The sequence below is a fragment of the Hyperolius riggenbachi genome, chromosome 11 (assembly GCF_040937935.1).
Source record: "Hyperolius riggenbachi isolate aHypRig1 chromosome 11, aHypRig1.pri, whole genome shotgun sequence".
NCBI lineage: Eukaryota > Metazoa > Chordata > Amphibia > Anura > Hyperoliidae > Hyperolius > Hyperolius riggenbachi.
Window position 1 is genome coordinate 181,573,475 of NC_090656.1, and position 27,165 is coordinate 181,600,639.

At 42.0% G+C, this 27,165-nt stretch overlaps 1 protein-coding gene across 4 annotated transcripts in view; it reads left to right on the forward strand.

The window, feature by feature from the left end:
• The window catches only part of SALL1 (spalt like transcription factor 1), a 47,571-nt gene extending 24,289 nt beyond the window's left edge, over positions 1-23,282 (forward strand). For all 4 annotated transcript variants that reach the window (XM_068259722.1, XM_068259725.1, XM_068259723.1 and 1 more), the window contains exon 4: positions 21,669-23,282. In XM_068259722.1, the coding sequence (XP_068115823.1) occupies positions 21,669-22,109 (441 nt within the window). In that variant the 3' untranslated portion in view covers positions 22,110-23,282. The remainder of the gene's footprint in view (positions 1-21,668) is intronic.
• The last annotated feature ends 3,883 nt before the right edge of the window (positions 23,283-27,165 follow it).

The window sequence follows — 27,165 nt, forward strand, 5'->3', positions numbered from 1 at the left end:
AAAGATGCAGGCTGCCTCTCCTACCTGTTTGCACACTATTTTGGCCGTTGGACTAGGCAATTGCCATTCACCAAGTGCTTTTAGAAATAAAACTGAGAATCCCCCATGAGGAGATGGGTTAGTCCAAAACCTGTCAGTTCTGTCAGATTTCTACAACCTACTGCAAGTGACGGCAACGTAGGAGGGAGGTAATTTATAGCACCTTTTACTATGGGAGAAACATACTTTTTGTGTTTTTTAAGGATTTTAAATTTTACCATTGTTCGCGATAGTGGTCCTTTTTTAAGGGCTTTCTGATGCTGTATCCAGGCTTTCTGCAAAGTGACGAATGCAAAGGAAAAAAAACTTGGTTTAGTCAGCTGGAAGAGGAGCCACTGTTAAGGTCTAACATGCTGAACCAAATATATTTTAAAGCTCAACTAACCAAATTTGATGTACTATAAAATTATGAAAGTGCATATGTTGTCTAGTGTAAATGAGCATATTTTATTTTTTTTAATCTTTTTAACTGTGGTAACCTGCGCACATAGTTGAAGAAAACTGTCAAAGTTCAACCAGAAAATAAGATACAACACTGTCCTGCACCCTTCTATACTTAAATATCCCAGTTGATCCAGAGGAAGGGAAAAAGCCTTAGAAGGCTTTTGCAAATTAGTCCTAAAAGGGGAAACAAATTCCTTCCTGACTTCAGATGGCAGTTACATAAAATCTCTGGATCAACACCCCTGGGAATTATAGTAATTTATAGCTAAGGAAAGCATCCTGGCTCACTTTTAATGTATTTAGGCACATTAAAGACCACTTAACCTTTCTGTCTAGGGTTGAGTCCAAAATCGTGATGCTGTTATGCACGCGAGCTCCCGCCCATCTCCTGCGCATAAAACTGAATATAAATAAGGTGGGTGCAGGACCGTTGGATTCCACCGACTCTGACTCCTCATCCCTGACTCCTCTAATTTATATATAGCAATCTTGTTAAGCAAAAGTATGTAACATGAAAGACATTTTATCACTGCCAAAGCTTAGGAATTTTACATTAAAATGGCTTTGGCTTTTTGAAACAAAAAGCTCCTGGTCAGGAAGCTGACACTCTACCCTGTCAGCCATCCTGTTCGAGCCCGTTCTGACTTGGACGATTAGTGGGTCATTCCCGCTAATCGCGGAATCTCTATCGTAATATTAACCTATGGCAGAGATCTCACTGCCCCGATTGCCGCTAATCGCGGGTGTTTTGCGGTTAACGGCAATCACAAAATGTTACCTGCAGCGTTTTCTCGCAATTATGGAGTGATCGTGTTAGTGCTTATAAAAGCGCTGATCACGATCGCTCTGCATCACGCGTGTACAGTGATTTTACTGCGCTAATCGTGGTAAAATCACCCACGCAAAACGGTAGGGCAAAGCGCTACCGTTTTGCGACTCACGTGTGAATGGGCCCTGAATGTAGAATTAGTACAGGATCTGACAACTGTTACATGTGTTAGAGTTGGGCCGAACCTCCGATTTTCGGTTCGCGAACCCTGTTCGCGAACCTCCGCGAAAGGTTCGGTTCGCGAAAAAGTTCGCGAACCGCAATAGACTTCAATGGGGAGGCGAACTTTCAAAGTTTTAAAAAATTCTATACACTGCAAAAATGATAGAAAACATGTTTCAAAAGCTCTAATGCCTAGAGTCACACCTAATTGAGTGAAATACACTTCACTGCTCGAGGACCCACCCTCCCTCCTCCAAGCAAGGTCCTTTATACCATTTGCCTACCTACACTAATTAGTTATGGAACAGCTGCTACACACTCTGCCCCCTCCCTCCTCCCTCCTCCCACCTCCCACCTCCCACCTCCCACCTCCCACCTCCCACCTCCCACCTCCCTCCTCCCACCTCCCACCTCCCACCTCCCTCCTCCCACCTCCCTCCTCCCACCTCCCTCCTCCCACCTCCCTCCTCCCTCCTCCCTCCTCCCTCCTCCCTCCTCCCTCCTCCCTCCTCCCTCCTCCCTCCTCCCTCCTCCCTCCTCCCTCCTCCCTCCCACCTCCCACCTCCCACCTCCCACCTCCCTCCTCCCTCCTCCCTCCTCCCTCCTCCCTCCTCCCTCCTCCCTCCTCCCTCCCACCTCCCACCTCCCTCCTCCCACCTCCCTCCTCCCACCTCCCACCTCCCACCTCCCACCTCCCACCTCCCACCTCCCTCCAACCCTTCAACCCTTCAACCCTTCAACCTATTCCCTCCTCCCTCCGGGAGGAGGGTGTCTTCTGGCAGGGAATTATACTTTTTTAAAAGCCAGTATATATCATACCATAGCTGGGATCGAACCCAGATCACACTGCATGGTGGACACGTCAGTGCATCACCCTAAGCACTGTACCACTACAGTAGTAAGTGAAGCTACCGTAAAATGTACTATTAATGCTCAATGCAATAGAACCATTAGGTTGCTTAAAGGAGAACTGTAGTGAGAGGTATATGGAGGCTGCCATATTGATTTCCTTTTAAGCTATACCAGTTGCCTGGCAGCCCTGCTGATCTATTTGGCTGCAGTAATAATAATAATAATTATAATCCAAACATTTGTATAGTGCTTTTCTCCTGTCAGACTCAAAGCGCTCAAGAGCTGCAGCCACAGGGACGCACTCAAGAGGCCACCCTGCAGTGTTAGGGAGTCTTGCTTTGAACTCCTTACTGAATAGGTACTTGACCTAGCCAGGATTCGAACCCTGGTCTCCCATGTCAAAGGCAGAACCCTTAACCAGTACACTATCCAGCCACTGTCGTGTGAATCCCACCAGAAACAAGCATGCAGCTAATCTTGTCAGATCTTACAAAAATGTCAAACACCAGATCTGCTGCATGCTTGTTCAGGGTCTAGGGCTAAAAGTATTGGAGGCAGAGGATCTGCAGGATAGCCAGGTAACTGGTATTGCTTAAAAGGAAATCAATATGGTAGCCTCCATATACCTTTCACTACAGTTCTCCTTTAAAGGGAACCTTAACTGAGAGTGATATGGCTGTTTCCTGTAAACAATACCAGTTGCCTGGCAGTCCAGCTGATCTTTGTGACTGCAATAGTGGCTGAATCACACCCTGAAACAAGCATGCAGCTAATCCAGTCTGACTTCAGTCAGAGCACCTGATCTGCATGCTTGTTCAGGGGCTGTGGCTAAAAGTATTAGAGACACAGGATCAGCAGGCAATTCAGGCAACTGGTATTATTTTAAAAGGAAAAATCCATATCCTTCTCCGTTTAGGTTCCCTTTAAGGATTTGTAGCATAAAAGCCAACTCACATTGGCTGGGATTCGAACCTGGGTCTCTCTGTATGGTGGACAAGCACACTATCCACTATACCAACTGAAGCTGGCCTGAAAATGCTGGCCTGAAAATGCTGGCCTGAAAATGCTGGCCTGAAAATGCTGGCCTGAAAATGCTGGCCTGAAAATGCTGGCCTGAAAATGCTGGCCTGAAATTGCTGGCCTGAAAAACAAGCTGCATGCTTGTTTCAGGGTGTGATGCAGCTTGTTTTCAGGCCAGCAATTTCAGGCCAGCAATTTCAGGCCAGCAATTTCAGGCCAGCAATTTCAGGCCAGCAATTTCAGGCCAGCAATTTCAGGCCAGCTTCAGTTGGTATAGTGGATAGTGTGCTTGTCCACCATACAGTGAGACCCAGGTTCGAATCCCAGCCAATGTGAGTTGGCTTTTATGCTACAAATCCTTAAAGGGAACCTAAACGGAGAAGGATATGGATTTTTCCTTTTAAAATAATACCAGTTGCCTGAATCGCCTGCTGATCCTGTGTCTCTAATACTTTTAGCCACAGCCCCTGAACAAGCATGCAGATCAGGTGCTCTGACTGAAGTCAGACTGGATTAGCTGCATGCTTGTTTCAGGGTGTGATTCAGCCACTATTGCAGTCACAAAGATCAGCTGGACTGCCAGCAACTGGTATTGTTTACAGGAAACAGCCATATCACTCTCAGTTAAGGTTCCCTTTAAAGGAGAACTGTAGTGAAAGGTATATGGAGGCTACCATATTGATTTCCTTTTAAGCAATACCAGTTACCTGGCTATCCTGCAGATCCTCTGCCTCCAATACTTTTAGCCCTAGACCCTGAACAAGCATGCAGCAGATCTGGTGTTTGACATTTTTGTAAGATCTGACAAGATTAGCTGCATGCTTGTTTCTGGTGGGATTCACACGACAGTGGCTGGATAGTGTACTGGTTAAGGGTTCTGCCTTTGACATGGGAGACCAGGGTTCGAATCCTGGCTAGGTCAAGTACCTATTCAGTAAGGAGTTCAAAGCAAGACTCCCTAACACTGCAGGGTGGCCTCTTGAGTGCGTCCCTGTGGCTGCAGCTCTTGAGCGCTTTGAGTCTGACAGGAGAAAAGCACTATACAAATGTTTGGATTATAATTATTATTATTACTGCAGCCAAATAGATCAGCAGGGCTGCCAGGCAACTGGTATAGCTTAAAAGGAAATCCATATGGCAGCCTCCATATACCTCTCACTACAGTTCTCCTTTAAGCAACCTAATGGTTCTATTGCATTGAGCATTAATGGTACATTTTACGGTAGCTTCACTTACTACTGTAGTGGTACAGTGCTTAGGGTGATGCACTGACGTGTCCACCATGCAGTGTGATCTGGGTTCGATTCCCAGCTATGGTATGATATATACTGGCTTTTAAAAAAGTATAATTCCCTGCCAGAAGACACCCTCCTCCCGGAGGGAGGAGGGAATAGGTTGAAGGGTTGGAGGGTTGGAGGGTTGGAGGGTTGGAGGGTTGGAGGGTTGGAGGGTTGGAGGGAGGCCAATTAAAATCTCACTAGCAGAGAGTGTAGCAGCTGTCCCATAACTAATTAGTGTAGGCAGACAACTGAGTCAAATGGTATAAAGGACCTAGCTTGAAGGGAGGGTGGGCGGGTCCTCAAGCAGTGTGTTTGACCATAACATGTCTGCTGACAGTGAAATGGAGGGTAAAAATTTTGTTTTTTGATGCGAACTGGGCGAAGCGAACTTCCGCAAACGTTCGCCTGCGGGAGGCGAACGCGAACCACCGAAGTTCGCCAGGAACCGTTCGCCAGCGAACCGTTCGGCCCAACTCTAGTGTTAGGCTACTTTCCCATCAGGACGTTGCGTTTGATGCGATGTTAAGGTTGCACAACGTGCCCCTAACGCAACGCATTGTGCACTATAACTTGGACGTTATAGTGCATTCCTTAGCCCGGCTTTTGGTGCGCCGTTTTCGTCGCACAGTGATGGAACGAAAACGGAGCATACGTTACATATATTAAAATAAAAAAAAATTACTGAGCATGTGCAACACAACTAACATAGCAGATTCATTGCTAAACTCACAGCATGCAATTCTTTCTAATATCTCCTCCCATTACACACAAACGCAACGTGTGCACTGTAACTGTCGCACAGTATTGCTGTGCGTTAGTCTGCGTTATAAAATTTTCTAACGTGTGACTTTAAAGGGAAGGTCCAAGCAAAAAAAAAAAAGAGTTTCACTTACCTGGGGCTTCTACCAGCCCCATGTAGCCATCCTGTGCCCTCGTAGTCACTCAATGCTGCTCCAGTCCCCCGCTGGCAGCTTTCTGACCTCGGAGGTCAGGGCCACATTGCATACATTTTTACGCATTCCAGCTAGTGCAGGAACAAAAATGTACACGTTGCACCACTAACGCGTAAAAATGTATGTGTTAATGTTCCTGCACTAGCGGGAATGTGTAAAAATGTACGCAATTCGGCCCTGACCTCCGAGGTCAGAAGGCTGCCAGTGGGGGACTGGAGCAGCAGTGAGTGACTATGAGGGCACAGGATGGCTGCATGGGGCTGGTAGAAGCCCCAGGTAAGTGAAACTCATTTTTTTTTTGCTTGGACCTTCCCTTTAACGTCGCACTGTGAAAGAGGCCTGAAGTTAACACTCACTCAAATGCTTTTGTTTAAACAAATTACAGCTCAGATAAAAATTACTATATTGTAATGTACTAAAATACATATTAAGGGCTTGTTTCCACTGTAGCGGTGCGGAATCGCCTGGATTCCACCGCTGAAGAAATCGCATGCGGCTGCGTTTCCCCATGCGGATTACCCCGCGATTTCGCATGGCAGGATTTCGCATGAAAGCCAATGGACTTACTCCTGTGTTAAGTTCCATTGGCTTTCATGCGAAATCGCATGCGAAATCGCGGGTAAATCCGCATGACAAAGCCGCATGCGATTTCCCTATTAAATACATTAGCGGCGATTCGCATGCATTCCACTCGCAGGCGAATTCGTTGACTCTTTTGTGCGTTTTTTTACCTCTGAAAAAAACGCACCTCAACAACGCTACAGTGGAAACAGGCCCATCCACTTGCATTACATGTGCGAATCCGCATGTGTTGGACACATGCGGATTCGCGATAGTGGAAACGAGCCCTAAAATGTTGTAAGAATGTCAGTTTGTGAAATGGCTTGGCTGGAGGTCGCAATAGTGATTAGGGTAGGTCATTCAAATGCAACATCTGATTTGATGCAGAGTTATGCAAATTTAGTAAAATAAAGGTATGCAGTTAAGAAAATGGACCAATTGACTCCTGCAAAGTATCTGGATTAGCCCGTTTTTCATGCTACAAAATTTGCAGAAACCTGCATCAGAACAGAATTATTTGCATCTCAGTGACCATCCTTACTAGCAACACAACTACACATCAGGCTTAAGTTTTACCACAGACATGTTATTTATGAAAGATTCTTGTCTCAGGCCTACGGATATGCTGACTTCACTTCTACCTACTTTGTGTGTCACATGGTCACTCCTGAACTACGCCCCCATCAGTTAAATAGGCTGTATTCAACCTGTGCTTCCAAATGCCCTTTAGAGACACACTAGAGAGCATTTTGTGGGTCGCTTTTGTTAAATGCCTCCATTGACGCAGAATAAAATTGCAGCAAAATAGCCACAATCGTGATATTTTTGTGAAATCACAATTGCTGCAATTGTTTTATACGTCGATGTAGGCATTTTTAAAAAACACGCAAAATGCAATTTGGTGTGTTTTTCGGGCCATTTCCACTAGCCACTATGCAATCAACACGTCCGAATGGACACCAATGTAAGCCAATGGAGCAGTATCCATTTGCGATGCTATGCAACACGGGGAAATTATGGCTGACGTGCTGCAGATTCTCGCAGCATGCATCCGATCCCTCTCAACGCTAATAGGAAGCCGCATTCAGGCTTCCAGAAGTACCGGCGGCTGGATGCAGGGACGGATCTAGGGGGGGGGCAAGCGGGTCTCTTGCCCCAGGCGCAGTTTGTTGAATTCTTAAAAAGGCGGCAAAATTTGGATGGGGAATGGCAGTTTAGGCGCCAAAACTTGACCTTGCTCTAGGCGCAACTTAGGACAACTTGGTCTAGATCCGTCCCTTCTCATGGAGGAACTTTTCAGTTTACCAATTAGCTTTACTAATACCATGTTATATTCCCTTATAAACCAACCTGATCACTCACTATAATTTTGACTTGTTCAGTTTTGGGTTTAATTGAGATTTTAAAAAGGGAATCTCCCTTCTGTTAACATGAATGCTTTCAATTTTGGCTGTAATATATTGCAAGTATTAATACTCATATTGCAGTTTGATTATTTTTATGTGCATATAAAAGTCATAACAGAATCTAGGAGATGGAAGTGTTGACATTTGCAGCAGTCTATGGATTAGACCAGGGGTTGTAGCAAAGGCTCCTACCCTATGTTTATTAGGCCCAGTGCACACCAAAAACCTGTAGCAGATCTGCAAAACTCCAGAGGTTTTTGATATATTATAATCTGTCTATCTCAGGAATAACTGATGTAACTAAGAACTTGTTTAAAAAGGACCCGAAGCAGGGCTGGAAATCAGAAAAAGGCCAATGCTACCTGATCCTGGGGGCTGGGCGGATCAGGTAGCCATAATCTCTGCTGCTCTCCGCCATCCCGTTCACCTGCAATCTTCCAGTTTCACTTTCGTGACCCCTGGGGTCATGACGCTGGAAGAAGCTGCACTCTTAAGCCTCATACTCATGTTGCAGCGACAGGTCACCTGTGTGTATGAGGCGCGCACCCCAAACCGTTGCTAGTCGCTGCTGTCACCAGGGGATTGGCGTGGTCAATCGCCTGCAACAGCTGTCGCCGCAACATCGACGCAACTGTCGCTAGTCCGCCGTGTGTATGCGGACTAGCGACAGCAACTCCATACACAATGTATCGAGCTTCCGGCGGAGGGGAGGAACCTTCGGCGACAGCGTCCGCCTAATCTGTGTCCCTCTGTTGTGTTTTTTTTTTTTTTTTTTTTTTTTTTTTTTTTTTTTATATGGCTCGAGCCACCGCTGTGGCTCATGTGTATGAGCCTTCAGAGCTGCATGCAGGAAGGCTGGGGAGAGGCAGGGGGCGTGGTAGTGGAGAGATGGAGCTGCCCGATGGCAGCTTTGGAATGCCTGCAGAAACACCCCTAGTGGGTGTTTTGAGCAGGGAATCCCTCACTAATTTCAGGGGGGGTGCTATAGCGCGGTGTTGGGGGGGGGGGGGGGGGAGATGTGGGTAGAGAACAGTGTGGGGAGGGCACAGAGGCATGTCCTGCAGCAGGGACCTGTGCTTTGAGCTTAGAAAAGCGCTTTTCTAAGCGATTTTGCTAAGCGTTTGAGATTTTTACTTCCAATCCTGACGTCAGTCAGGAAGTGAACTCTTTGACCTGGAAAGGAATACAATGTATTTATTCTTAAAAGCGTTTGGGAAATTGCTGCACAAAGTGCTTTTTCAAGCATTTTGCGGTTTTCCTATACCTTACACTATAGCAAAAGCACTGACAAAATGGAACCTGGTATATTGCTGAAAATAAACGCTCATACATGAACACTCTAATAGGAAATCATTGCACAATCGCTTTTAAGGCGATTTCTAAAATCGCAAGCGATTAGAGTCCGCAAATGCTCCTAGTGTGAACAACCATTTTTTTTTTTATTTTGCCACCCCAAAGTGACCCTCACAGCCTTGGGGCCCATCTCACAAGGGTCATATAACAAGTGTGGCCATCAGGATCTTCACACCCATAACATGTAGCCATATAAACACCTTATGTGGAGTATCGGAGGGACGGTAGATTAGGAGTGGGCGGCCCCCACGCACCTCTGGGCCCTCCTGTGGTTGCAGGGGCTACTCCTCTGTAGTTACACCCTGCTGTCATCAACCAAATCAATACACTATTATAAAGGTACGACGAGTAAGCAGTCTGTTGGCATTTTTTAGTTTTTATGTATTCGCCTCTGTCTGTGGCATGCTGTGACCAAGTGTGGTGCGAGTGTCACTGTGGAGTCCTCCTTTCTCACTAGAACGTAGTTTTCTCTCATCCTCTAAGGAGACAGTCTGGAATAAAGTCCAACAATTTCTTGAAAAAGGTGTCCCTGTTGTAATATATATGTAAGGCTGTGCAGCAGGAAGTAAACCTCAATCTGAGGGTCCTCTGTTAAGTGTTGGCAGTGTCTATTCTCCATGGGTTAGTACACCTTTCTGTGTCTCAGATTTGATTTGTATGCTTATCACGGATTACTTGTATTGTCTGAAAGTAAATGTGAGTTCCCCTTAGTATAGCAGCAGCAGGCACCTGGTGAAAGCTCATGGGAAATGGTTCATGCACCAGTCAATGAGGTTGATTTTGTAAAGGTGGACTGTTTGGCCACAACGTCCACTTCCCTCTCTGGGCTCATAAGGCCTGGAACCCACTAGAAGCACTTTTTCTGAGCCCTTTGTGATTTGAAAAGCTCTTGCTCATGTAATCAGGGCCGGATTTGTACTTTTTACCGCCCAAGGCCCACTATCCCCAGCCGCCCCAGCGTCCTAAAATCCCCCCCCCCCCCCCCCAACACGGCTGGAATTAGATCGTAGGCTCCTGAGGACAGTTAGTGAAGTGATTGCAGGGATTACATTATAAACTCCTATGAGGACAGTTAGTGACATAATGGCAGGGATTAGATTGTAAGCTCCTTGGCGAGTGGCACATTCCGTGAGTGACAGGCAGCTCAAAAATCACTAAGTGGCTTTTCCTCCCCTGGCTGCCAGATCTGGATGTTAGTAGCCGCCCACCGCTATGTGCAAACTGAGTAGCAGGACGATTAACTGCTACTGCCACCCTGCTGCCCACAGCCCGACCCCTTGCTTTCCTGGTGCCCTAGGCCATGGCCTATGTGGCCTTGCCTGAAATCCAGCCATGCATGTAATGCTACATGGGTGGGATCCCACTTGAGGGATTTGATTTTATAAAAATCCCCCATAGCCTTGTCAAGAGCGTTACAAATCTCTAGCGCTCAAAAAAGGCTGCTAGTTGGTTTGAGCCTTTTTACAGAAGATCATAGCTGGGTTGCTGAAAGCTTTGGGTAATGAAGCGGGTATGTGGAAATCTAATGCATTCACCTGCTGTGACTTTATTTCTATATTTTCTTTATTTTTTGTGTGGCTCCAGATCTATCAAACACAATTTCTTGCCAAGGGTGCAGGCATGTTGCAACAAACTATAATTTGCTAATTTACAGCTATCATCGTAATCTGCTATGATACAGGTTCCTAGCTTTTGATGCCTTAACACTTCAAAAATAAATCTGACAAGCCTTGTGGGAGGGAACACATTGGACAATTTTTACTTTTGTGAGCGTTTTCTGCGTTAGCTGACATTAGTGGTCTATCGGCAAAGGGAATTGCATGAACAGTAGTGCATGCAGGTATTTTTGCCTGGTTGTATGCAGACTGCACTTATGTAGGCCATCTTGGTGATTACAATGAGCTGTCATGTGTGGGGCATGTCTGCATGCAGGAAAATGGATTAGATTTATTATTTATAGTTACGTTCATTCTGCTTTAAAGAAGCTGAACAGCTAAATCGGAACGTTGCAGTGGCCCAACCATCAACCAGGTTTTGGAGCTGTCAGTGAGCAAAAAAAAGGCCTTGCACATCCCTAAATAAAACTTTATATTTATTAGAAAAAAGTTAAAAGGCATACGTCAGGTCCTGATGATGCGCCGCAGTATGTGACGGCGCGAAACGGTTGTCGGCCTGACCACTTGCCTGTACCTCTCTGCCATGTTTGGGATAAGTAATGTATGCCTTTTAACTTTTTTCTAATTAATATAAAGTGTTTTATTTAGGGATGTGCAAGGCCTCTTTTTCTGCTTACTGGACTTAATACTTTGTTTGGCTGGCTGCACTCCCTTAGGCCTAGTGCACACCAGAGCGGTTCTGCTGCGGTTTGCGATCCGCTTGCGGCTGCGGATACGCTTGGTCAATGTATCTCAATGGGGTGGTGCACACCAGAGCGGGAGGCGTTTTGCAGAAACGCATACTCCCGGGCTGCTGCAGATTTTGGATTGTGGATGCGTTTCTGCCTCAATGTTAAGTATAGGAAAAACGCAAACCGCTCTGAAAAACGGCACTTCAGAGCGGTTTGCCAGGCGTTTTTTGTTACAGTAGCTGTTCAGTAACAGCTTTACTGTAACAATATATGAAATCTACTACACCAAAACTGCTACACAAAACTGCAAAACGCTAGCTGAAACGCTACAGAAAAAGAAAAAGCTTTTCAAAATCTGCTAGCATTTTGCGGATCTGCTAGCGGTTTTGGTGTGCACCAGGCCTTAGTGATTGATTCAGCCTCCTGTGCATTGTCACCTTTTTTATTGATTTTACAGGTTTTGGAGCTGTCAGTTTACTTTACCAGCCGGTTAATTAATCAAGCTGGTGGTAAATGAGAAACGCCAAGATCTGATTTAACATGCAAAAATGTTAAAATACAAAGCTTTTTAAAATATTCTGGAACTATCTTTGGAATGATTTCATGAACTGGCCGATGAAACATGCTAATTACAATTGTCAAGGGAAAAAAAAGCTCAATGTACAGCAGTCATATTATTCACAATGTTTCAAGTACTACATTGTAACTTGACCATGCCTGTTGCAGTCACTATATTCTGCCCCTTGACCTCTTTCTGGTGTGCTGGCTTAGTAGGCTTTTACTGCGGTCCAGCAAGTAAGAAATATTGTCTTTCTGGTACATTTTTTTTTTTCTTCCCAACTAATAGTTCTGGTCAGCTGTTACATAAAGGGAACCTAAATTAAGGATATGGATTTTTCCTTTTAAAATACCAGTTGCCTGACTCTCCTGCTGACCCAGTGCCTCTAATACTTTAAGCCACAGCCCCTGAACAAGCATGCACATCAGATGCTCTGACTGGATTAGCTGCATGCTTATTTCAGGTCTGTGATTGTCACTACTGCAGCCAAATAGATCAGCAGGACTGCCAGGCAACTGGTATTGTTTAAAAGGAAACATCCATATCCCTCTCAGTTTAGGTTCCCTTTAAACTGTCAGTCCTCCTGGCCCTTTGCAGTGTGTATTTAAAGTCCCAACACCTGGCCTTTTTAAAGGGGAACTGAAGTAAGAGGTATACAGAGGCTGCCATATTGATTTCCTTTTAATCAATACCAGTTGCCTGGCATCCCTGCTGGTCTATTTCTCTGCAGTAGTATCCGAATAACACCAGAAACAAGCATGCAGCTAGTCTTGTCAGATCTGACTTTAAAGAGAACCCGAGGTGTGTTAAAAGAATATTATCTGCATACAGAGGCTGGATCTGCCTATACAGCCCAGCCTCTGTTGCTATCCCAAACCCCACTAAGGTCCCCCTGCACTCTGCAATCCCTCATAAATCGCAGCCGTGCTTTGAGGCTGTGTTTACATCTGTAGTGTCAGTCTCAGCTGCTCCCCCGCCTCCTGCATAGCTCTGGTCCCTGCCCCCGTCCCTTCCCTCCAATCAGCAGGGAGGGAAGGGATGCAGGCGGGAACTGGAGTTCTGCAGGAGGCGGGGAGAGCAGCAGACTGACACTATAGAGATAAACACAGCCAGCTCTGACAAGCTGTTTGTCAGCAGCATGGCTGTGATTTATGAGGGATTGCAGAGTGCAGGGGGACCTTAGGGGGGTTTGGGATAGCAACAGAGGCTGGGCTGTATAGGCAGATCCAGCCTCTGTATGCAGATAATAATCTTCAAACCCACCTCAGGTTCTCTTTAAAGTCTGAAACACCTGATCTGCTGCATGCTTGTTCAGGGACTATGGCTAATAGTATTAGAAGAGGCAGAAGATCAGCAGGGCTGCCAGGCAACTAGTATTGCTTAAAAGGAAATATGGCAGCCTTGGTATACCTCTTACTTCAGTTGTCCATTAAGTGGACCTGAACTCTTGCACTGGAGTCAGGACAGAAGGAAAGCATAGAGAAATACACCCTGTATGTATTAAGATAGTTTAACCTATGTATTTCCCCCTCATCTGACTAAGCATAAGTTGTAATATATTCTTCAAAAGCCAAATCATATTCAAGTATAATATAAAGTCTCATGCAATTCCAACACGTCATCTCTGCAGTGCACAGCAGGGAGGTACAGCTTCGTCACCATCAGCTTTCACTGAAGTTGGTATCTCTTCCAGCATACTTATGGACCAAATGTGGAGTACTGTAACTTTGCTTCATGCTGAACGCCTGCTAGCCTTTGTCATCCTTCTTTAATGTTTTGAAGCATTAAAACCCTTCCATGCCAGAATATTGCTGGTTCTTACTCAAAATCTCTCCGGCACGTGTAACGGATTACTCTGACAGTCTACATTGAAACATATGTACTTTGATGACCTGCTAACTGCACCAAATGTTGGTGCTTTGTTCTTAGATGGTGGGTGAGATTAGGGTATATCTTGTAATATTAGTTGAATCCTGCTATCATTTGCTTGGCAATGCTTTATTAAGCATGGACTGCTCATTGGCTTTGTACTTATAAAACTTGATAAATAGCAAGAACTCATACTGTACTAGTTTTTGTTTTGTGGATGTTGTTTTCGATGGGAAGCAAGCTATGTATTTGTAGCAATATGTACTTAATATAAGATTTTCTGGATGTGCTTTTAATGTATTTGCATATTCTGGTTTTGCCTTACTAAAGTGTGCTTGAGGCGACATGTGACCAGAGATGACCATGCACAGTATATGTACAGTAAAAAAACCTATTCATAACAAGGCTGTTTTACTTATTTTATGCTGTTGCCTGAGTTAATTTTCAGGCCTGTAAATGACAACTCCTGTAATGTCAGTACCTTGGTAGGAATATAGTAAACCTCACTGATAAGTAAATTAGAGCCATAAAGTTTTTTTCTGAGGGCAGGGGAGAGATAGAAAAAGGTCAGTAGTTCATGTAATTTTAACTCTGGGACACTTAATGAACTGTCATTGAGCAGAGACCATAAAACATTTAGTCTACTTTGCAAATGTTTAAACATAAACCATGGGATGTCTTTAAAAAGCTCTTTTTAGGCGTAGGAGGATACATAAAATTGTTTATCAGTTGATTTTCACTATGGGTCCACTTTAAGTAAACTTTGATTTATTTTTATTTTTAAAATATGGTTACGATAACAAAAATATAATTTAAAATGTATGTGTATAAAATCTGTTACATCTTTTCCAGAGTGCAATGCACTACTTTTTAGGTTGTTTTTTTTAGTTTTTTTTTTTTCCCCTTTTTTGTTGCGGTGGACTAGTCCAGCTCCTAATGGTGGATTCTCAGTGGTTTATTTTTTTTTCTTCAAAAGACCTTACTGAATAGCAGTTTCTTAGTCCCACTGGCAACATTGTATGCAAACTTGTAGGGAGGGTATCCAGCATCTTTGTATGGATCCTATCCATGGAGTGTCATTTGTAAGGAATAAAGGAGATACTGAGACTCACCCCTATAAGGAGTTGGACTTCTCCAAAAGCTTTCACATTTTTACTGCCTGCTGTAAGCATCAGCAACATAGGAAAACAGGAATTTTTCCTGCTTGTGCTCTTGGAGAAATGTACTTTTTATGTATGTGTACAAGTGTATTTTAAGTTGTAGAGGTTTTTGCAATAGTTTCCTTTAATTCCTTGAGATACGTGAAGGGCGGGGCTTGTCAAATTGGCTTATTCATAAGGCTTGGTTCACCAAAAAGGTGTCCTGTTTTTGACAGTTGTCATCAGTTATGTATGTGTGCCTGTGGGCTCTCACAAAATGTGTACGTTTCTTGTCCAGTCAGGTAAAACTGATAGAAAACTGATGCAAGTCTGACTGGACTGGAAAAGTACAGCTTTAGGTGTGAACTAAGCCTTACTGAAGTTATGCCTAATACACGCGGTACGATTTTCCGTGCGATAGATGGATGATAAAATCCTTCATATCCGATATTCCTCCTGATCGTTTCTGCGCGCGATTTCTCATAGCAGCGAATGGAAAAAGATAAGAAAAAAGAATGAAGATAGGAGAATTGAGTGCAGAATAGTGCAGAAAAAATGATCGGGTCAGAAAATCGCATGGAAACGGTTACCGTGTGTACCCAGCATTAGACTACAGGAAAAAAGTAACCTTAATCTGAAAGTATGTAATTCATGCTCATTTAGGCTTTCAGGACAATTAAATTTACTTGTGTTTAGTATATGTTAGTCTTTGCTTTATTTCAAATACATGCAAGTTTAATTTTCCTCTTACTTTTTTTTTAATTTGTATGAAATATATCTTTTTTTTTTTTTCTGCCATCTAAAGCCCAATCTACGCGATTTGATTCTTTGTGTGATTCGATTATGATTCTATTTACGATCCGATTAAATCCGACATGTCCAATTGGGATTTGATTCAATTCAATTTGCCATTGCAAAACAATGGCAAACCAAATTGAATCGAATCTCAATCGGACATGCCGGATTTAATCGGATCGTAAATAGAATCTTAATCGAATCGCACAAAGAATCGTATCATGTAGATTGGGCTTTAGACCTACTTGTAAATAAAACCTTAACTATTGTGTACGTAAAGGCCCGTACCCACAGTGCGAATTGTTTTTTTGTTTGTTTTTTCCTGTGTGACTTTTTCACAACGGATTTTGTTTTTTGTGATATTGTGTAACATAATTTAACGAAAATTTGTTAAATGATGCTTAAAATGCAGTGATTGAGACAACCATGCCGGATCACTGAACAGGCGATCGTTAAGATCCCCATTGACCTCCATATAGATGGTCGTTTAATTGATTGCATTATGTTTGCAATTGTGGGTACTTGGCTTTAGGCTGTAATACTGGTATTCTAGTGTTCTGTGCACGTTCTGCAATCAACATGTGCTATATTTGTGCATTACCCAGACCTGTCTGTCATTCTGACTACTGTAAGGCATCACATAGGCATTCTGACTTGGATGAAGTACTGCAGAAACATTTGCTAGTCTTTGTTGTCATTGAAAGTATGGCTTTGGCATGCGTGAGGTTTTTTCAAACATAGTATCTTCAAAGCAATGATGTATACTTGGTATGTCCTCCTCTATAGGTGCTGAGTCATACCAGTTTCTTCATGCAACTTGTGTTTCTGATCACAAAATACAGTGCTTGATGGATATGCTGGTATTATACATTTAGTACAGTACTAGGTAGGAACATAAGGGATCAATTGTCAAGGAAAATTTCTCTATTCTGGAGCCACACAGGCTGTCCTTTTACATGTGAAATCTTTATTCTATTGACTTTTTGAAGAGATGGTTGCATCTGCTGATGCTGCGCTTCAATTTCAGCTAAAGCATTTCTTGCTCATCTAAAACGTAACACAGAGTAGGGACACCTAGAGCCACATATAGGCCTCGATTCATAAAGCATTACCTCATGCGGTAATGCTGAAAACAGACTTTACCGACCACTTAGCAAAATGTCAATTTATAAAGGCTGTTACCGCATGAAAAGCTGACATTACCGACCAGGGAGCTAAATTACCGACTTGGCTGCAGTTACTGACAACACATGTCAGTAAATTGTCAGCAAATGTCAATTCATAAAGCCTGCAACAATCGGTAAGCCTGGCGGTAGTTACCGACACCTCTAGTGAGGCGATAACAAGTTTCCGACAGCTCTGATGAATGCCAAAGTGCAGAGAGCCGAATTCTGTTTGATTCATCTGTGGAGAGAGCCAGAGAGCCCTCTGTGTGAATCATTTCAGCAGGCAGGGAAAGACTGTGTGACTCATCTGTCTGAGTCCTCAGTGGGAGAGCCAGAGAGAGCCGTCTGTGTGATTCATTTCTGCAGGGCAAAGAGAGGATCGAGACACTGCTCTACTCTACCGCTCAATGGGCTGTGGTAATTTACCGACCTCCAAGGGCAGCTGGGGAAATCTTAATGAATCAGCACACAGACCGGGAAAATACCTAGTGCGGTATTTTCCCGACAAGATTTTTGTTATCACACTGCTGTTTATGAATCGAGGCCATAGTGTAGTATGTACTGGAATTGAAATTAAGTATGATAAAGTAATAAGCTATACTAACAAAGCAGGGTTACCTCAAAGGCAACCACTGTATAGGCAGGTATGGAGATTAGACCTGACCCCACTCAGGATTAAGAAGTCGCTCTCCGTAGATGAGAGAAAAAAGCGGGCAACAACCCTCCACCAGGGGTGGACTTAATATAGCTTAGTATGGATACAGAGGCTCCAAAAGGATAAAAGTATCTAAAAAGTTTAAAACGTGAAGAGGTTGTGGTGGACTTGCCTCCTCCAAGCAGACACAAAAATGTGTTTGTCAAATACAACAAGTTTATTTACATATGCCGGGGGACAATGCAACGCGTTTCGCAGGTTTGATCCCGCTTCATCAGGCAATAACGGAGCAATAGCATATGTGTGATCAGTAGAAGAGCCTCACCTCATCTAAAACATGAATGACTCATTCAGTAGAATCTTTTTAGTACACTCTGATGTAGTTAACCTCTGGCTCTAAAGAACACAGTCCCCAAGTCCTTCTGACCAGGTGCTATCTATCGACATACCCCTACACCTCCCCTGCACATACTTGTACTTTTTTCTTTTAACCAAAAATCTATCAAAAGTATTGATCAGGCAGATGACAAAGCTGGGTCGATTGAGGGCAGAGCTATAGTTGCTTGATAGGTCATAGCTTTGTACTGCATTGGACAGTGTAATGCTGCAGTTTAATCCATTTTTCAATAAATTGCTTGCTAGTATCTGTGGAAAATTGGTGTGCTGTGTGTAGGAATTCATTCCTTTTAGAGAGAAATACATTTGTTTTGCCAAATCGGGTGGCGATCTATAAGTGCATGGCCATCTTCACCTTAGCCGGCTTGACCACACTTCTGCAAGTTTAGACTGGTGCTCATAAGGGACATTTTGTGGGTATATCTGCATAACATCCCATTTGCCTACAGTACATGTGGGAGCACTGAACCAAATGTGCTTTGAAGATGAGCAAAGTTTCACTGATTAAGGGCCCATTTCCATTTGCGAAGTCATGCAAGTGTGGCTACCTAGCCACATCACTTCTCCTTGCATCTCCCAATGCGGAAGCGACTGGAGGAGACTGGACACGGATGCAGCCATGTGAGAATCTGCAGCATGCTGCAGATCCTGGGACCACACCGCTCCACATAACCAACATGCAATGGATACTGTACCATTGCCGTGCATTGGTTACAGTTTTTCCGCGGTTCGATACGGCTATGTAGCCACATCACACCGCGTACAGTAGAAACGGGCCCTAATGTAAACATGCCAATGTGCAATGACCACACAATATTTAGATTTCACAACCGCTGCCCCCTCCATCCCATCCTATGCCCATCTGATTGGATGTTTTGAAATTAACAGTGAAACTTTAGTCAGATTTGCTGTAGGGAACCACCATCACTGTTAGTACATTTCATTGGTGTAATAAACATCTGCCAGGTTAAGCTGCCAGCATTACTCACAGCACTTTTCACTGGCACTTGCATGTGGAACATTACATTCTATAACAAGGAAAAGATACTTAATCATATTAGGATTTGGAGCTCAGTTCTGACTGTCACAAGTAAAAATAAAATATGGGGAAGAGCAGGAGAGAAAAGATGTCCCTTCCTCCTCAGTTTGAGTGGGGGGGGGGGGGGGGGGTGGAAGATGAGAGGTGTCAATAGTAGTAAGGCAGGTAAATTCAACTTGCCAGGTCGCACTAATCCAAAAAGGAAGTCTTACTAAATTCCACTGTTAAGGTGGCCATACATGGTACAATTTTTCAATTAGATAATTTAGTTTGATTATTCCATTAGATCGAATATAAAAGATTTTTCCAGCATGTCCGATCATTTTTCCAGAAAAAAACGGGATAATTGTTTGAATTTCTTGAAAGGGAAAAAAAAATTTCAACTCATTCAATTCGATCATTTAGATCGAATAAACGGGAAAATCGAACGTTTTTATTGTACCGTGTATGACCACCATTAGTCATATTACAGTTTCCTGATGTGACAGCTGGGGATAAGGCAGTACTTCTATGCATAACTTAAAAGTAGGTGTGGATACATTATTAAATAAGGATCCTGTCAATGCAACTCAGGAGTCAATAGGATGATTCTGGGAGGTATTTCCATTAACAATAATTTTCAAGAAACCTTGGTTATCTGTGAGCGCTGTAAAAACAGTGTAGTAGACTTGGGCGCAGCCGTTGCCACTATAGGCAGTAATGGGAATTATGGCTATAGCGGTGCTCCGTGAGTAATTTGGGCACCGTCAAGACTGTACACCAATTACTACAATAACACTGTAGTTAGGTTGGAAGCTGAATTACATCCCCCCCCCCCCCCCCACACACACACACACACACACACACACACACACACACACAATCTATGGTGGCCTGGAGGGGGAATAGTTATTGACATCGCCGGGACTTGTGCAGGGGCAGGGTGAGCCATTTATCAACTTTGCTCTACACCCAAATCTCCCGACGGCCAATTAATAGGTACACCCCTATATGACCCTGTGGAATTTGTCCAGCCCTGATTTCTGTAGAATTCAAGCAAGAAGTTTTCATTTTTAGTTTTGAACAGAGTTGAGAAAATAAGGGTGGAAAAATGAATGAGTACATTTAATATGAAACAGTCTAGTCCAGGAGTTTAACTGGCTGCAGAGAATCTTAGTAAATATATATCTGATAAGTTATTTATTTTCTATTTGTTTTTCTGTTCATGGTTAGAAGACCCCCATCCCTAGGAATGTCAATCAGATGCAAATCATTCTAATTTGATGCAGAATTATTCAAGTTTGAAATGTACATTTATGGAACTTGAAAGCTGCAATCAAATGAAGCAGAGTTTGATTCATTTTTAAAAGCAGAATAGCAATTTTCCTAGTTCTGTGGCAACTCAAATTAACTTGTATCTCATTGACCATTCCAACAAATCAGCCCAACCAGATATTGGGGAAATCTCCATAGTTGCAGTCAAGCACACAGAAAAATTGCAGTGTTCTCACCCATTTGCCCTATTTTGAAATGTATAATGTATATTCCCCTTGTAGTTCCAACTGGAAAAATCACCCCACTGCCTGTTATCAGTTGCCCTGTGTTTCATAGCACACATGGAAGTCCCCATGGAACTGGGGCAAGTCCTTCTGTAGCTCTGTCCTTCAGGCTACATTCACAGTGGGATGTTGCGGAGCTGCGTTATAAAATCTTATAAAGCAGCTTACCGCATTGCAATGCTAATCCTATGGGAAGTTCACAGTGTGACGTTAGCGTCGCATTGTAATGTGTAGCATTATGGTAACGCACTGCTTGCAGTGTTACCTCTAAACACACGTTACCAGGTACAGGAAAGCATACTTTTCATTGCCTGTATGCTTTACTGTACCTACTGTATGTGACGGTAATGCAGCGTTAATGTTACACTTTTATTTTTGCATTGTGATGCTGCATTGTGACTTTAACGTCGCATTACAATGCAATATCCCACTGTGGCTAAGCCCTCAAGGTTAAATGACAAATATACAAATATATACAGTAGGTTTCAATGTATTTTTTAAGTTGTGTAGACCTTGGCAGAGTGTAGATCAAATGAAATAAGTTAAAGGGAACCTAAACTGAGAGGGATGTGGAGGTTTCCTTTTAAACAATACCAGTTGCCTTGCAGTCCTGCTGATCTCTTTTGCCTGCAGTAGTGGCTAAATCAAAGACCTGAAACAAGCATGCAGCTAATCCAGTCTGACTTCAGTCAGAGCACCTGATCTGCATGCTTGTTCAGGGGCTGTGGCTGAACGCATGACACAGGATCAGCAGGACTGCCAGGCAACTGGTATTTTAAAAGGAAAATCCATATTCTTGGTTTAGGTTCCCTTTAATTCCGTGTACTTGCGGCTTTCTGCGTTGTACCTTACCTATAGAGAATATAACTTTTGCCAGAATCTATGGTACGGTGGATGGTGAGAATTTCAGAGATTATTTTATTCTTTTTATAAAGGGCTACCAACATATTACACCAGCCAGAGTTGATGTAAAATTAGTTGCTTATGTCAGAGCATGAACAGATGTTCAGGCATGAGCCAGCTAAAGTGTTTATATATGAACTGTGTGTTTTTGTGTTTAATATCGTTGCCCAAGGAACATTCCTTGAGCATAGAGGTGGAGAAAATTAAAGCGGCACTTTGGCCAGTAGTAAATTAAAAAAAAAATTAAAACAAACCTCCAACAAAACAGAAACCTCTAAATAATTTTTTGTTAGTTTTTTTCCTTTTCTCATTTAACTTTAATCAAGATAATTAATTTTTTTTTTTTTTTTTTTTTTGTAACAGGTTCACATGGGGACTCATATGTGGAACAGTACACCTGCAAGGAGAGGAAGACGTCTTTCTGTGGATGGTCCAATGACATTTTTAGGGGCAAATCCAGTTAAATTTCCAGAAATTTTCCCAAAAGACTTGGTTGCCAGGACCGGGAATGGCGATCCATCCACTTTCTGGAATCAGTATGCTGCAGCCTTGTCCAATGGTTTGGCGATGAAGACCAATGAGATTTCAGTTATTCAAAATGGGGGAATCACTCCGATGACTGGAAGCTTAGGAAATGGTGGGAGCTCCCCTGTCAGTGGCATGACTGGAAACCTAGATAAACTGCAAAACTCCGAACCAAATGCACCTCTAGCGGGTCTGGAGAAACTGGCAAGCAGCGAAAATGGGACTTCTTTCAGATTTATGCGTTTTGTGGAAGAAAGCAAAGAAATTGCCACAAATTAGCATATCCAATCTCGAGGACAATATGTGCAGCCAGAGGTTGCTTCTTTCAATTTTTTTTATTTAGATTTTTTTTTCTTTGAACCGCACCATTGAGACTTTTTTTATATCATGTTCAACTTCTAGAGTTTTGAGTGTATTTATTAGTGTTCATAACTTTTAGCTCTGCATACAAAATGCAAGCATTAACTTTGGTCTTTTTGTATTTGGAAGTAAATACTAATAGACTGGAGTTGTAAACAGGCTGTAACATTTATGGCGAATTTGAAAGTCTTGACTGTTGATCTTTTTGGCATTAACTTATTTTATATATTCAGTTTTAACATGGTCCCCAGTGGTGTTGCATAAAGTAATATGGTAAAATTGGCTTTGTCTGTAAGTGAGAGAAAATTTTAAGGGAATTTTATTGCTGAGGGTTTTTTTATTTTGTTTTTTGACTGACAGAACATGGACTTTGAAAAAGACTGCTTTTTAGGATCTTATAGAGTAACCTTGAACAGATTTTTTTTTTTTTTTCCCCCCCTCCTTTTACGGTATGTCATAATGCAGAATTTGTAGATCTAGCCCTTTTACACATTCACCAATGGATGTTCTGTGCATTTGTTGTCTTTGTGTATTAGATTTGTGTGCAGTGAAAAGCACGCAGGTTGTCTGAAACAAAATGACATTTCCCTCCCCACCCTTATTTTTTGCGGCCTCCCCTTCCTCTCGCCTTCTGATATTGCTCCTATTTGTAAGTATATATTCAACACAGGATGTGTGCTGGAAATTCAGTTGCTGCTAAATATGGCATCTTAATCATCCTTCCATTTCAAAAAGAGAAAAATTGTAGATGCTTGTGTATATGTACATATATAAATATATAAATGAACAAATATCAACTGTAAATACGTTTTTGTGGTCTTTTAAGTGTACTTGGCCTGCAACAATCTTATTTTAGAACGTTACAGTTCTTGAGCAGTAAAAATCAAAACAGTCATACTCTCTAACTGCAGAACAAAGTGAGGTGTATATTTCTTTAGATCCTACTTCTTTTCTTTTTTTTTTGTTTTTGTTTGTTTTACCTTTTTCCTGGGGGGAAGGGGCAGGAAATGGACAATTTTGCACTCTTTTTGAAAGTTGAGTCCAATTATGTTTTAATGAATTAATAAAATGATACTGTAATTTGAATCCATATTCAAATGCATCAAGTTTTCACTCATTTGTTTGTGTGTGTGTGAATAGGGTCTCATGTGATTTTCACAATTTTGTCATTGTGACATTTCTACTAATATATTAAATATATTTTATAAGGAAGTGGTCACAATGTACCATGTAAAGTACTGCATTCATATTTCTTGGGGGGTTATTTTAAGCGAAGTTCACAGTGGGGCACAAGTCTATGCAACATTCAAAGTGCATCTGGTGCGATGGGATCTAATTGACTACAATGGCCTAGCGCAGTGTTGCTCTTTACTGCTTGCACTTACTGTGGCAGTGGAGCATACTTTTCATTGACTGCATGCATTACTATAAGCAATGCTTGCATAATGTGCTATGCAACTATTCCCCTCTGTTTATGTTCCTGTTTATACAGGGAATGCACCGTAGTTCCCTTTGAGTTTTTTTTTTTGTTTGTTTTGTTTTCTCTTTAAAGATTTTCAGTGAAGTTAATCATTTTAAGTGTTTTTTTTAATTTTAAATACTTGCTTCTGCCACTAAGAATCTCACTCCAATGTCTATCTCAAAACTGTACTGGTCACGTTAAATTTTCTCATGGTCAAGACATTTTACAATACCATAAATTGCAGTTTACATATAGTTTGCATAACTCTGCTACACATCAGTGTTAGAATGCTTAGGTGTTTTTAAGCAACCATGCAGGTTTCTGAAACATCCCGTAATAATTAGCAGATAATAGCAGAATTCAATCATAATTCAACCATCTCAGATTAATTTGCACCTTTATTAACAATCTTACTAAATAATTTGGACTTAGGTACAGGTAGATTTGGGCAAGAAATTTAATAAACACAATACAAACCAAGCTGGTACTTGTATGTAGCTTTTGTAAAAAAGAAAACAAAAACTGGCAGTCTAAGGCCCTGTTTACACTTAATCATTTGGTGTGCATTAGTACGCGTTAGTACGCGTTGGTACGCGGTTTTTCCATAGTAGTGCATTGGGAAGAAGATTTCAGTAAAACGCATTAAGTGTAAAAGAGGCCATAGGAAAACATGGGCATTACTTTGAAATTTGGTTTTCGTTCAGTTATAACTGACAGCAACTGATTAAGTGTAAAAGGACAAAGGGTTAATGTCTGTGGTTTACGTCTGCATTTTTTTAAATTTATTTATTACTACTATTCTTAGGACTTGAATAAAGTTGAAGACGAACATAAAAAAAAATGACCAATTTAAGTACCAGTTGTGTATTTTTTTTGTGTTTTCTCCTTCTATAGTTTTGCTATTCCAATACCCATGCTTGAGAATTATAGTAATCACATCGTAAGAGAATTTGAGATCGATGTATAAAAAGAGGGTACATTAATCTGCTTGTATTCTCTCTAACAGTAGCTACTATTTGTTGCATTTCTTTCAAGCCAGCCAGTAAAAAGTAATAGGTGAAGCTGAATTTGGGACAGGCTAACACTGGTTTCTCTGGATAATTACTGAGTTTCAAGATAATTACTGATGATCCTTCTAACAAAATGTTACCTCTTTTTGCAGTTGCTGCTAAAGTATCTTTATCAAGGGACACAAATATTCCCACTACATCTTCTTTCAAGGAAAGAATTTTTAGGCAAGTGAAGATTGGTAGTGGTGGGGTGTTAATATTCTTAGAGTTGCATTTTTGCATCAACCTTTTTCTTTAAATAGACGTATCAGTTTTTGCACATTTATGCACTTGGACACTTTATTAAATTACGGTAACATCTGTTAGAATGTAGAAATGAAGACTATCCAATGTAAATTAATTTCATTCCCTCGGGCAGTTTAGTTTAGGGAAAGATGGTTTTGTGATATTTTTTTTTTATTTATTTTAGCTACTCTTTACTGAACGGTGTCTCAATCTGATTTTTTTTTTTTTCTACGAATTCTGCAATTAATGTAACTTGCATTAACATAATGATATTCAATAGTTTGACTTAATAAAGAAATGACTCTTCTGGATTATCAGTTGCAGCTGTGTAATATGAAGAGGGGTTTTTGTGATATATATTTTTTTATTTTCCAAATTTATTTTTCACTGTTTAATTAGCACCACGTGTATATCGTTTGGCAAATTTTTCTTATTGGTAATAATTTTGATATCTCTTTACCAGGAATATTAAAAGAAAACTGCCATATTGCCAGTTTCGAAATACATTTTTTGTCTTTTAACCAGCAATATATTTGCATGTTTGCAAGAGGACAAGTCTTATAAGCCCCTTGTGGTTTCTTTCTTGTGTGGTCAGCTGTTTAGATTTATAAATGACACTGAAGCTTAGATGAGCTATTGACAAAAGCTCAGACCGTATGCGGTTGCCGTGTCCCCAAAGGACTGACAGGTGCAGTGTATTCTATGCATCCACTGGATACATTTTAATCCACCTGCACCAATAAATTAATAGGTTTATCTGCTATAGATACAGAGTTTACATTTTTATGATTTTGTGGTTAGTACAATAATAGGAATGCTACGGTAGAAACTTAGAATTTTAAGTCATTCCCAACTAAATCCAGTAATACTGAGTTTATGACAAAAGACCAGTATAACCTGTAAAGATGGATAGGAGGAGAAGGGGGGGGGGGTAAATAAAAATAAGATCAAAGTAAAATTGCAAGGGAACTATGTTGGCTGTCTGTTTTTATATAGGAAGTGCAAACAAACTCTAACTGCAGGCAGACTTATATTTTTCCCTTTTATGGAAGCTGCCCTTAATGATGATTGTTGATGTACGTGCCCTTTTGCATTTCCTTCAAAACAAGCATTTGACTCTTTAATGGTAACTGATGAGAGATCATGTGACCCATTCCATTCTTTCTTTTGCATTTTTTTTCTTTTGCCAGATGTTAGTGGTGTACAAATGAATGTCCCTGCTTTACCATTAAAGTGGACCAGAACTCAGAACTTCTTCTCTGCTCTAAAAGATCCACAACAGCATAATAAACTATACAGAAAAACCTTTCTTTCTTACAGCTGATACAAACCCTGCAACAAATCTGCAGTGTCTACTTCCTGTTTTCACAGAAACAGACATACGGTTAACATCCTGTGTTTACAGATTAGCTGCTCTGCCATGGCAGAGGGGATTCCTGAGCTGACACAGCAAAGAGATGAAATTACGGTGGTGATTAGACACAGAGAAGGGGGAATTAGACTAAACTCTCTCTGAATACACACAGGGTGCAGTTGTTTTCATTCTGTCCTGTGCAAGAGTCTAGGTCTACTTCAATGGTGCATGTCCATTTGTTAATGTTCAGTACTTAATTTTATAAATGCATGTTAGGCATAATCTTACATAATGCTAAACATAAAGCTCCAGGGGAAAGCAGTAATTATTTAATCTAAGTAGGCCCCGTAGTTTGTGTTGTGTAGATTTTGACAGTGCTATTATTAACTAGGGTATTATTGTGCGCCTTGTGTGCAGGTCTTTTTTGTGGGATGGGGCAGAACCAGATTTGCTTTCAATTTGTTGAAGAGACGCTGAAGTCTCCTGAAAATGAGGTTTTTACTTTAAAAACCTTAACATTATTGCCCCTCTTATAACGCTGCAGAACCGCGGCTGAAAACCCCCTCAATCACCCCAAACTCACAGGGGTACATCGTGGGCTTCTTCCCCATAGAGGCAGCGCAGCTCTGCCTCTGTGCGTCAATCAGCCCGGATCACCGCCTCTCCCCCGCCCCTCTGTCTTCCTTCACTGAGAGGGGCGGAGGAGAGGCGGTGATACGCGCTGCTTGATGCGCATAGAGGCGGCAGCAAAATCCATAACCAAGAAAGTCGTGGATTTTGCCTGCTGATAAAGGGGTGAGTTTGGGGTGATTGAAGGGGTTTTTAGCTGCAGTTCTGTGGCATTTTAAGAGGGGCAATAATGTT